Source organism: Diorhabda sublineata, chromosome 8 (assembly GCF_026230105.1).
Source record: "Diorhabda sublineata isolate icDioSubl1.1 chromosome 8, icDioSubl1.1, whole genome shotgun sequence".
Lineage (NCBI taxonomy): Eukaryota > Metazoa > Arthropoda > Insecta > Coleoptera > Chrysomelidae > Diorhabda > Diorhabda sublineata.
The window spans coordinates 22,130,516-22,144,550 of record NC_079481.1 but is presented as its reverse complement, the minus strand read 5'-3'; the positions used below and the strand labels follow the sequence as shown (position 1 = coordinate 22,144,550).

At 32.6% G+C, this 14,035-nt stretch overlaps 1 protein-coding gene across 1 annotated transcript in view; it reads left to right on the top strand.

Moving 5' to 3' along the window:
• Positions 1-2,552: 2,552 nt before the first annotated feature.
• LOC130447257 (T-box transcription factor TBX1) overlaps positions 2,553-14,035 on the top strand; it is a 64,099-nt gene continuing 52,616 nt past the window's right edge. Inside the window, exons 1-2 of the mRNA XM_056783968.1 lie at positions 2,553-2,799; positions 9,474-9,602. Of these exons, the coding sequence (XP_056639946.1) occupies positions 9,503-9,602 (100 nt within the window). The 5' untranslated portion in view covers positions 2,553-2,799; positions 9,474-9,502. The remainder of the gene's footprint in view (positions 2,800-9,473; positions 9,603-14,035) is intronic.

Here is a 14,035-nt window from a genome sequence, read left to right as displayed (position 1 = left end):
CCTAACTAAGAACCATCTACGAATACTAACAGGAGTTCTATCGGGGCACTGTCGCCTCAAAAATACCTGAAGATACTAGACCTAGCAAATAATGCGGCGTGCAGGTTTTGTTGCACAGAGGACGAAGCCTTTATCCACATTCTCTCGAAATGTGAAACACTTAGGAACTCCAGAGCACTGCACCTGGTAGCGCATGAAATAGAAGACGAAGATCTCTGGCAATCAAAGCCATCCCACATTCTAGATTTTTTAAATGAAGTGGGATTAATGGATCAGCAGAGGTCTCCAATATCGCAGCAAAAAAGGGGGACACAATAGATCCCTTGGGTTGCAGTGTATACAAGATCCCAAATACATACATATTGCAGAATTTGTAGTGAAATACCTTTCCAAACTTCACATTGTCATCAGTTTACTGCTAGATTTTTTTCTAATGAAATCAAGTGAAACTATTTTTAATATGAACAAACGATAATAAGGGTAATATGATCCATCCCCCTGAAAGTGTTATTAATATATCGAAAGATTTGAATTAACAAAATATTTATATAAAATTCTAAAAAATTTTGTATATGTATAAAAATCACATATTGGATCTAATAAGAGATATTTCTGAAAAACCTTTAGATACTAGAATCTATTTGATTGAAAAACAAACTAATTTCAAATAAAAAACAAGACAGTTGTATGATAACATAATAATTTTCAAGTGACAATGAAATTTGACAAGTTTATTCATTCGATATATTGAATATAAAATATGTTCTATAGTCTATAGAAAAAAATAAAATCAATGAATAAATTGTATTTTTCTTACTACGATATTTTTTAACTTCTAACCTGTTTTCAGGGCTTTTTGGCAAATATAGTCATTTATCAACTGATTGTGGATCGGGGGGCATCCATTAATTGCATGAGTATTTTTTTTTATTATTCGGAAAAACAATGAACCGTTCAGGTATGATATAGTTAATTTATTTGAAATACAGGAAATTCAAAAACAGATGAAAACAAAACTTCTTTAAAATTTTTATTCAATTCGTGTAGACTCATGTACTTTTTCGATTGAAATAATTGGACATATGGCGTCTAGGATTTCTGGTAGTGGAAGACAGTCACGGGAAATGTTTAAGTTTTTTTCGTCTATCATTTGTTGGTTCAACTAAAGCTTATAACAATGTGGTCAAAGCAAAATTATGAATTTCGTCTATCATTCCCAAACTTTCATCCACAACGCACAGCATCTCTTTAGCACGACGCTTGACTACAAGCTTGGTTGAATTCTGGGTTTCTCGTCGAACCGCAAGCTGATCTGGGCTTCTGCAGCTTTACTCAAAGCGAAATAAATGCCACATATCTTAGATATATTATCAATAGCTTTATAATTTAGTTAGATTCCATTGAACTCATTCCCCCCATTCTGAGCTCACGTAATTAATGGATGGCCCCTAACAAACAACCACATTTTCAGTTTCCAAACGTCGCTTTTCGTCCAAACGTCAATTTTAGGTGGAAATTTCAAATTTGAAGCATGATCTGTAAGAACTGTTATATCTAGATGTTTCATAATTTTTTTCCAGCAGTTGACTTTGCAGTAAAGTTTAATACTAATAAGCTATTTTTTATGCTGAAATGCGAAAGAGTATAAAAGCCGTAAACCTCAGTAACCTATCAATTACGTTGCTCATGACGATTAAATAGTACACATCCATTAATGAGAAATAAATAATGTGTTAAGTTCAAAAAACCATAAATAAATAAAGTAACCGTCAGCTGATCACATTTACTCACTGATCTACCAGAACGGAAAGGATTTTATCATATATACCACCCGATTAACTCGATCAGTTTCAGAACAACTTTATACGTGATCGGGACTAGTTGCCAAGAATTCAGATTATGATCACAGTTTCAAAAAAGTTCTTTCGATTAGAGAGTGGCCCTGATACTCCTTTCCGCTTCACTTGCTCGAGCCTACAAGCTCACTTATGCACGTTCCCTCCCTTTACTATTTCTTTTTCCACGTTTAAGAAATCTTTTTATAATTAATTCTCTGACTGATAAGATATATAAGAACATAACACATTTAGAATTTTATATTCTATTCAAATTTTCTTTTATTTACCAGTGTTTTTAGAGGAAATAGAAACAGTTGAATGTTTGTAAAGTCAATATATAAGTCAAAATATAGTCTAACTGTATAAATTATAATCTTTAGTTCACTAAAATTGAGTTTATCAAGTAATTAATATTTTAATACCTTCAAAGTCAACATAATGTCAACTGAATCATATTTAATAAATTTACAATTATGTTATAGAAAACATGCTTTACTATTTTGAAAACATTAACAGTTATTTACATAATAATAATATTAAAAAAAACCATATCGTGAAGAGAACTTATAACATGGAGTGTACTCCGCTGAGACGCTTTAAGCTCCGCCCAAAATGTCTCAGCCGCATCAAGCAACACACAGTAGCGGAGGGAGTAAAAAGCTTCCAAAATTGTCATGGCCTACGCTGACAACATGTGTGAAAATTCAAAGTTTCAGTCTATCAACGATCTTCATTAGATATTAGTTGGCCGTGAAAAGCGTGATTTTGTTTTCGGTGCATGTTAAATGATATAAAAATTGGGAAATAGGACGCTGAAAGGTCCTTGTCAACGTAGATATTAGTTTTTTTTCGGAACTATTTATTAAACTATTATTTATTTGTGCGCGTGGACTTCGTTACTCACGTAATTTATTTGTTTTTGTTTAATTTTTGTTGTTATTGAACTTTAAAGAAACAAAAGGTATGTAGTAGCTATAAAATCTGTTGATAGTTATAAATTAACTAGTTTGAACGTTAATTTTCCTTCATTAAGACTGTCATGCTCATTTTTCACCTAGGAAAATGAACCAGAGATACTTCATTCAATTAAAATTTAAAAACATAGTTACGATTAGATAATTTAAAATCAAATTTTTTCCGTATATATAGATATGTAATAATGAATTTAAAATAAGATGAAATTTTGTTCTAATGACAAAAATAATTTTTTAAATTTGAAAAGCATTTTAATATGTCTTGTATTTTATATTGATATCATTTTCTTTAAACCGATCACGAGTTATAATGGAAATTCTCGATTTTTTCCAATTTTTTGTTTTACTTTGATAAGCAAAAAAACAGTTTATGTTGCCATTGAAAGTAAAGAAACTGAACAATTCTAATTTGATTCGAGGACGGAAATTGTTTTCTTAAACCAAAAGAAATTTTATGATATAGATAAGATATAAGATATAAGATATGGACCACATGAACTTGTATTGACCTTATTCCCATTCAATGAGAAAGAACGAGAAGTACAGTTTGTTGATTCAACTAAAGCTTATAACAATGTGGTCAAAGGAAAACTATGAGAAGTGCTAGAATAAATACCCTTATAGAAGCTCTTCAACCGCATTAGAAAAATTAAAATTGGAAGGATAGAAGCGACATTGACATGACTCATAAACGATTATGAAAAGTAGCGTTTATCAGCAAATTTGTCAAAATATAGTTATGGATACTACAGGGATGTAAGTAACGTCAAAGTTCGAGATTATTTAATATACTTAGGTACACATTATTGAACTTCCTTGACAAGTGTTGCTGAGTACAGGGTTATATTCAACTTGATTTGTTACAGAACCATCGTTGTTTACTTCGATACAAAAAAGTCAGTCAAGAAAGCAGCAGCTTCCCCACCTCGCCAAGCTAATTCTACTGCGGGCTATGTGATAGAATTTCTGTTGCAGCTTCAGTGATAATTTCTTTCCATAAATTTGAATTTGAATTTGAATCGGTCAATAATAACTTTCATTTCTTCATAATATTTTACTTTTAACAGCTTACTTGTTAGGTTCTACATTGTTTTGACCGTAGTCTCTTTAAATTCTGTACCATCTTTCCTTCTCATGTTCAGAGCCCAAATGCTTTTCATACAAATTTTTTAATGTAAACGGAATTTTTTGGTAAGTTTGTACCTATAATTTCAATAATATTCTCGTCAGTATTACAATCAAATCGTAACATTTTGAAATATTAAATGTTTGAAATGTGAAAATCGAAATAAATCAATATGTATCCATAACAACATGACAATGTTGAAAACAGCCCATGGGATCTGTTTTCAGTATAATGTTGTACTGATGACTTCAAATCAATTGATTTCATTGGATTTCTACTGGAAGAAAAAATTTTCAATAATACAATCACAATGTTCGATATCAAAACCTCACCAGATAATTAAGACACAAAGGAGCCAGAGCCCGGTCCAGCCAAAATTTTAGTTCGCAGGAAGAGCTAAAAGATTTAGCTCGGAATTCAGATCTTTCTAAAGCGATGGCACAACTGCTTGGATTTCATTTGAAGATGTGGAATCTTTTACAAAAAGATGTGATAATTTTCACGTTTCGAAATAGGCAGTATGTACCGACTGGCAACTATTTCTGACTGTTCGAACACAAGTCTAAAGGCAATTTTTTGTTCAATTGAAACGAACGGCCATCAGCTCCCGTTGGTTATGCTGTAAATATGAAACATATCAGAACATGCCTATATTGGCCCTAAGTATAAAATAATAAGATTCCAAGTGGAATATCTGTGCCGATCTCAAAGTGGTTGTACTGCTCACAAGACTGTTAAACGGATTCACAAAATATTGCTTTATTTATGCAAATGGGTTAAAAATTATTTAGTTAAAATTGGCCATAACTTGAAAATAACGTGGCTGGTCAGAAAAAGTACCTTAGTAAACCTTTAGTAGATATGTAGGTTTATTTACCTCCTCTGCACATAAACCTGAGGCTTATAAAAATTTGTATTAAATCCTTAGATAGAGAAGAAAATGGTGTTTTGTTTGAAACAAAAATAAATAAAGCAAATCTCAAAGAAGGAATATGGACCTCAAGTACAAGCACGTCTTATGTTGCAATATGTCACTTCAATACCATTTAGAGCTCTTCCCCGAGTGCAGTTTCAGACGAGCACAGAAAGAGATTTCACCAGAAAATTCTTCAGATGAAGAAGCGCTAAAAAATGGTCCACAAATATGCTTGCTGTTTGACCCTTAAACGTGAAACTGCTACTGGCGATAACAAGCGAAAAAAGACAAATAAATTGATTGTTTATTCTTTTTTCTTATACAATAAAAATTGTGTTTTGTATAAATGCTTTTTTGAAAAAAAGTTTCAGAATGCAGAGCAATGTTTTTAAAACTAGGAACATAATTTGAATATATACTCGAAGTTTGGGATATAAATGTTTTTATATATAAAAAATGTGTAAGTAATATTTACAATTCTTTTATATCTATCCTCTCAATTTTTGATAATAAACTGTCAGTTGTTATTGATAAAATAACAATACTTGTGATGCTATAGAGACCAGTCGAAGTTTTCCATAATTTTATGGAAAAAAGTCTTACGTACTTCATAAGATGTACCTACTGAAAGCAAATTTTTAATAGTTAACGATTCTAAATTGGAAAAAATCGTCTCCCGAAGCGATTGGCATTTCTGAAATAAGGACTATATCATCAGCATATGCTCCTTCAGATATTTTCACTATTTGCAGGTTTCTGTATTCAACGCACACTTTCTTAATTTATCACACAAAAAGGTAAAGTGATAATTGTACATTACGAACGCCGGTGCGACCAAATTCACTTAATATTTATTTCATCCAACAATCAATACAGTCTTGAAAGCTATGGATTTACGTTGAGTTTCAATTCCCTCTTACAAAATTTCAGAATGCTAGCTTTTAATTTTTAAGAAAAAAGTGAATTTATTTATCTTTTGTATCGCGGTGGAAACAAGTTAACAAATGTATTCTAATTGTCAATAATTCCTTAAAAATCTTAAAAATAACAATACATGAATGAAAATTGTTCTTTCAAGTTTAACGGGTAAAACATAATCTCAAACTATCAGCAATAGCTGATTCGCGTTAGGGTTGCTAAATACTTTTTTCACTTTGTACCAACTCTTTGGAAGGCAATATTTTCAAACGTTCCAAAGAATTTAGTATCGAAAAAAATTATTTATCAAATTTCGCAATTCTTCTTTGTAGTATACGAGTACGATAAGGATCAACTAATAATGTTAATTAACAATGACAATTAAAAAATTGTCTATAGAGAAATAGCCCTGTACTAATAAATTCTCGATATAACTGTTCTTTAAGAATGATTCAAATGATAGATGCTGATGATAAGAGTGTGGAAAAAGTATATTGTGAACATATAGGTACTGAAATGTAAAGGAAAATTGATAATCATCATGATATTAGTAATACCATTACGTAGGCGTTTTGAACTTTCTCCATCATTTCTTAAACTCATTGTGTATATCAAAACCCCACATTTTATGGTATTACCATAATCGTTTATTATTTAAATATATTTTCGGACACTTCAACAATTTCTTTTAGATTTCCAAATTTATTTAATATTCATGATAACTAGTTTTAACTTTACATTTTTCACCTAATTATTAGAAATTAATATCTCCTACCTATATTTTCACAATTTTAACTTCATCATCATCATCCCATACTTCAAAGATTCAAAGTTACCATCGAATGGTCATTTATTTCTTGCAGTTTTTTTTTTAATTTTTAATCTGCAGTCAAATTTGAATGTAAGCGAATTTTTTTATGGGCAGATAATATTAGTTATATTAATTTTTACCTTGAAATATTACAATCATATATTTATTTTGTAATATTTAAAAAAAGGCGCTGATAGACCATCACATTCACTACAGTTCTTAAATCTGTTGGGATCAAATTAAACGCGTTGAAATTCAACTGTTATCGAGACGGTGCTCGCGAAAGTAATCAACCTTTCATTGCCTGCTTGAACGTTGTTTTCACATGTTTTCATACAGTAACTAGATGGACTTTCTAATTATGCTAATATAAAGGGTTTTTGAACTTAGAACGAAAATATTCGCGGTCTAAATTCTACTACAGGTTACTACTGAGAATTTAACCTAATTTATTACAATAATAACACATTGGTTATGTCATAAATGATCTGATTGTGACAATTTTGATTTTATTTCTTATCTTCTGAGATTCTCATTCTAAACGCATCTAAGCTTAATTGAGGAACCACACGAATGAATTTCGTTTTGCGCTTTTACAGCTACGACGTGGCCACTGTGATCTGATACTTTTTTGTTCACCTAAGAGATACGAATTCACTCCCGTACGCAAATGATTGCGATAAATAAAAATATCTACAATCCACCAGTTGGAAGGCAATAGCTTTGTTCGCTGTAGAGATCCTATATGATCCATGTTTTGTCACCAGATTCATGCGCAGGTTGAAATTATTATGCATTCGCGGTGCTAATAAAACACGTTGGAGATTTAAAATCCTGTGTTCGTAGACTATTGGATACTAATTCTGAATATATTCTGAATACGCACAATGTATCCTCGGACCAAGGAAAGAATTTTACTTCTGTTACAATGTGCTATCTCGTGATCGTAGTTGTGATGTAGATTAGACAACTCGTGATGGAAGATTATACAGCTCGGGATTTTAATTATGTACGTTGTTGAAAGTTTATTCGATAAAAGGCAAAGGATCAACGAAATATAATATTCATTGTGACCGCCATGTATGGCGAACAACTGGAAAAAGTAGTTTGGACAGCATTTAATGCATGCTGCTGAGTTTTTTTAAATAATTTAATTATATTTCAGATCCAAAAATTATGTTACTAGTTATTAGTTGAATCATTGGTCAATAAAAAATATTCTCCTCGATCAGTTTCTAAAAGATCTGTGGTATTTATAAAATTGTGATTTTAGGTTAGGTAATCTAACCTAATCTAACCTAAGGGATTTAGAGATTCTAGATTTTGATTTTTGGATTTTATAACTTTACAAAGTGGATTAGGTACTATATTTAACATTAACTGGTGTTTTTCCTCGTTAATTAAAAAAACGTTGTAGTTAACTTTTTGCTTGAAAAATGTCGTGAATAAATCTTCGGTTAGTTATTTATTCAGTAAGCTGAATATTATATGCTTTTTATTCTTCTTGATAGTTTTTAATTTCAATTATAATTTCAGGAAGAATAAAGCAAATTATCAACAGTAGGTTATCTCGTGATACTAAATATCAAAGACAGTTTAGGTACGTCAAAAAGTATAAGAATGTCAAGTGTATATAAATCGTTTGTGGAAGAATGAATGCTCAGAATATATTTTGAACAAAACATGCGCATTTGGAACGTTTAGAATTTATTTGAAATGTGTTCAAATTAACTACAGCTAATGGCAGACCCTGGATAGTAAAGCGTTCTAATGTAGACGTTTGGAAGAGTTCGCGTCGTAGGTCGCTTCTATCGGTGGTAACTGGGGAGCAAAATATATGTGAAAAAGTGAGAGCTGTTTCTAGAGTAATAGAGAACTAAAGACAATTTTTACGAGAGTAACATCTCCATTCTCATTAGTTAAGTGTTGGGAATCTAAGTATCTTGGCTTGACTTTACCTGACTCTTGAAAAGAATCACTTCTAATGACATGTAAATTCGTCGCCAGCGTCTTCTTGAGTACCCACCTGCATCTGTGGGTAAGGAACAATAAGTTAATAGTTATTAGGCATTATATATCCCCAATCTGAAAACAGTTTCTTGTGGATTTGCCATAATTCATTGCTATTTCTATCTTTGAAGTGAATCATAGTAAAAAATATCGAAGATAGTGACTTGGAGAGGTTTGATTGTTTACAAAAATTTTACTTTTCACAAAGATAAGGTCTTGAAAAGTGGAAAAACATTATAGAGATGTTGCTAAAGGAAGCTACAGCTGAAACGGAGAATTTGATATTCAGAAGGAAAGATGCGCATAATTAAAAAGCATTCGTAAAGGAAGTGAGCAGAATAATTATTTCAAGATAAGGATTACATATATATAATGTACATACCTATACAGATAGAGGTTTTTTCAAAATAATGAGCTAGTCAATGTGAACTGTATACATATTAATTGTAGAAACTTATTTTTTTATAAAGTACATAACATGTCTTTTCGAGAATTTAATAATATACTTGGCATATCAAATGCTTAGGTACTATTATATAAATGTTGCTTTTAAATATTAAAATGAAGTACACCATTTGTTTTTCTTTTTGGTTTTGATATAAAAACCTGGCAACCATTTCACCTGTAGGGATTAGATGAACCCTGGCGGGTGAAATTCTGGCGACTGGCAATTTAAAAATCCGATTAGTGGAGCAGTGGGAACGAGTTTATCACCACCGTTTTAAATATGAAAAATATGAGAGCTATAAAATTAGACTAGGTATTTAAAGTCTCGATGATGATATTTGAGTTGTGCCTTCTATACTTGAAAAATTATTTATTATATATAGAATAATTTTATAGAATAGAATAATATTAATGGCCTCTGTTTTTGTTTCAGAGAGCCTGTGTTTATTGATAATTCAGAATATGGATTCGGCGGTGCCATATCAGTCTCATTTTGGTTATTCGTCAACCGATATGAGCTGGTCATATAATTCAAACGTCACGCCAATGAAACAAATTGAAGGTAAGTCCTTTGACATATCAATGATCGTTTTCTTCAGTTTATACATATCCTTAACATAAATTTCCACAAAAAAGGTTTTTTTTAAAGAGATAAGTGAAAGTGGTATCTCATTATAATTTAATATTTGTCTATCATATCATAGTAAAATTACATATATTGAATTTTTCATTTTCTCAGATTGTATCATGTATAGACTCATGCTAGAAACTAATAAGTCTGAATAGATTGTATCGAGCAACGTGTAGAGAGTTTGAGTCGGGAGTTTAAATGTAGTTAACAGTCTTGTATAGAGGAACATACAGGTAGAGCACCCAAAATCGCTACCAAACACGAAAATTTTAAAAAAGTCTCATGTTCCAATATTGACTCGAGACTATTAATTGGTGATATTGGTCTTTCATACCAAGTTGTGTATAATATAGATACTATAAGACTCAACCAGAAATAATTATCTACACAGTGTAGATAAAATAAAAAAAAATTATTACAATACGATATTCAACAGAAAATATCTTACAAATCGTGTGATGGGATGCTGAATGCGTATTTTGGTAGATCATCTACAGAAAAAAACCAAATTTACGGGTATTTATTATGTGAAGAAGTCGGGGAAGCTCGTTTTCCTTGCATCGTCACTCAGTCATAATCAACAGCCGATAGCTGAAGCAGCGTTTGAGCAGGGTGGAACCTTCGATATATTCTCCATATATGACCGACTGTTTCCAAAACATAACGTACGCTTTTGTGATAAACGATTTTATTCGGACAACGGTAAATCAGTTGCAGAAATCAAACGATGTTTTAATGTTAATGACTAAATTAGAAAATACGAATTTTTCATTGCTCTGGGTCAGAAGCAGAGCAAAGGCATCGACAGGCCTATTATCCCTTTGCATTGTAGGCTCGTAAGAAAGTCTTCATAAAAGAGGGGCTACTGATTTACTTACTTGCCTTTTTCTCTCCCAGCTGGCTAGTGTATTCGGTTTTTACCTCAGTTAGCTTTGCGCATCTTCTTTTGGAAGTGTGAACCGTTATGCTTTTGTAAGGAATAATATTCAACCGTTGCCTCCGTTTAAACCGAAAACAACTCTCACATTTCCTCTATTAGATCTGAATTATATTTAGATTTTGTTTCGTAGGATTATAGCACCTCTGAATGCAATTTTTTTAGTAATAGAGTTCTATTTTTAAGTTTATGACTGATGTGTTTGTTATTGTATGCAGTTTAGTAGCTATGGAGAATTATCCTGTAAATCAAAGCGTGTTGGCCGAAACGGCTTACATTGAAACGAAGTCTGTTATTACGGTCCAAAGCGCTTGGAACTGTATGTGATAGGTTTGCTGGTTCTTGTGCGAACCCCTGAAAATATTCGAAGAGTTGAAAAAGCAGTAACAGCCAGTCCAACACGTTCAGTTAATAAACATGCAGGGGTTCTAAACTTATCAGATCGTACAATACGTCGTATTTTACATGATGATCTTAAATTTCATCCGTATAAAATACAGATTGTGCATAAATTATCCCCACAAGATGCACCCAACAGCATTTTGCAGGGAATTCGTAAGATTGTTGGGCGAAAGAGAGGATCTGATGGATAATTTAATTATGTCGGATGAAGCTCATTTTTATTTATCGGATTTTGTTAATAAACAAAACTTTCGATATTGGTGTGCAGAACAACCAATGCAGTTACATGAGAAACCTTTACATGCTGAAAAAATTACGGTTTGGTGCGGTATTGCAACCCAACAATTACGTAGATTGACAGTTGAAGATCACGATATATGGTTTTAACAGGATGGGGCAACTAGTCATACCGCTAGAATAGTTATGCAGCTTTTAAGGAATAAGTTTCCTGGGAGATTAATTTCCCGAAATGTAGAACTTGCTTGGCCAGCACGTTCTCCTGACTTAACGCCTCCAGATTATTTCTTATGGGCCTACTTAAAGTCTAAAGTGTTTCTAACAAGCGTCGCACACTGGATGAACTAAAGAACAACATATCTGAGGAGGTAAGAAGAATTGATGGAGGTGCAGTTACGAACCACGCCCGAGAAAATATTGAAAATGTTTAATGGTGGACATTTAAAATCAGTAATTTTTAAAACAATAAACTTTTAAAAACTGTATTCAATGAGTATTATTTTTCAAAGATTTTCACTTCTTTTACAACAAAATTTCTAATCAGTAGGTACAGTGTAGCGAAAAACGTCACATTCCACTGCCGCACCCTGTACAATACAATAGTGTGTGACCAGGGAGAAACTATCATTGTCTTCATCAACACAAATTGCCTATTGTTGATTTTTTTCAGATATATTCAACAATAATGTCGAAAAGCAAACATTTTTACAATAAATGCCAATTTCAAAACAATGACGACGACGTTTTTTATAGTATGTATTGCAGATACAACAATTCTTTACATTTAGCTTTGTTCGTGTGATAAGAATGAACAAGAAAGTAAACCGTATCACACTCTGGTAGTTTGATGGGGTCTGCCGTATGGAGACGGCTGTGGATATTGATCTTGAACTGATGTATATTGTTCAGGAAATACGTGCCTTGGTAGCTGATTCCACGGGCTTGCACTTTTGCAAAGAGTCCCGATGAAATTCTGGGCGCCTGCAGGCTTCGTGAGTCACGTCTGCCCGTTGAGTAGGTCTTGCAGATACTGCTCTGGGTAGGATTATGACAGCTCTAAGAAGCATCTACCGCGGTAGTATCACTCAGCAACCTTTTTTCTATGCTCTAAGCAGTCCAAGTTTCTGGTCTCCAAACCTCAATACCCATCAAATGAATTTGCGCTGATGGTGATATTTTATTCTAGATAAGACCAAATCCTGAGCCGAAGATCCAGACTTCTTTGTAAAAACAGTACACTGGGTTACCACGTTAGCAAACCTAAGAAAATGAATGCATAGTTTGTCTACTCCACGTAAGAAATACCATCACCATTAAAAGAAAAAAACTTGTTAGTAGTTCGCGATTTGGAAAAACAACATCTCTAAAATGTCCTGAATTAATCAATCTTCTGTAAAAGAAAGGAGCTACAGAGACATGAGCAGCGACTTTCTCATAGACTAAACGATTTGGAAATGGGGAATATATGGTTCTAACAGGATGAAGCAACAGCGCATATCGTATGATCTATATCCGAATTTTGAGAGCTACATATTTGGATCTCCTATGGGTTTTTGCATGAACCGGTCAGATCGTTTGATTCAACCGATCTATTTTTTCTTGAAAGTTAATGTCAACAAGCTTCAGAGCTTGATATCCTCAAACATAATATCTGTCACGAATGCAAGAGCCTATCTGGCAGGAATGATTGAAAACGCAATTAGTTGGACCCCTATTATCAATTCTGGTATCGGACGTATGACCGATATAATATTTTTGCTGGCTAAAAAAATGTATGTATGAATATAAGAGATTCTCTCGCTATCTGTATAATAATGATCAGACTGAGTTCAGCTTAGCGAAATTTCTTAAAAGATAGCTAGGATTTCAATCTAATGATGAAGTATTCAAGTATCTTTTGAAACATAATATTTTTATCTTTCTGAATTACCTGTACTTCATAAACAGAAGCTGAAACGGTAAAATAGGAGTCACTATCCGGCGACGCGACGCTATACTCGTCAGCTAATTGCCTCGCACTCGACGCTAAAGAATTTCTCTAAATCAAACGGTCTCATTAGTTAAACACATTGCATATTTGTAAGCCCGTCATTTGATTTATATTGCCCGAAAAGCGTATTTATATGGCACGAAATCCGAGAAAATGATTAATATGCGTTTGGTTTTTCAAGCCAATGGTAATTTAGGTGAAAAAAGAACGATTAGTGTGATCTTACGGTTCGGTTTTGATCTTGGCAACGGAATAAGTCTTGCTGCTTTCAAGTCAGTGAATGATTTTTATTAGTAACTTGAAAGCAAGTGAAAGTTTCCTCTCTATTTACGAGGTATATTGGTGAAGTAAACTTCATTTTAAAATAAATAAGAAAATCTACAATAAATTCGAAATGAAATTGTGGCTGCAAAAAAGATTCTTTAAATTCTCCAATTTATCTCATCGCCGGGTCATTCTTAATGTTGGAATTGCGTATTTGGTCGGAATCTTGGTCTTGCAGGGTCCAGTCGCAGTCTTGGTCAAACTGCTTTTAAAGTGATTAAAAATAAATGAAGCATTTAGAAGTATTTTGCCAAAACATTTTGGTTTTTGAATATTAAGTAAACCAGCGACAAACTTCAAGTTTGTCCGTTTGATAAAAGTTTCTGTGTATTTGCAGTTGATTTCTGCGTTATGAACAGAACTATTTTATTTATAACTAGCTAATCCGGCGAATCTGTTCCCATTTAGAAGCAATAAACGAACATATTTTTGATGTTATTAAGTTAAATTTTTTATTGGGATCATAAATATAAA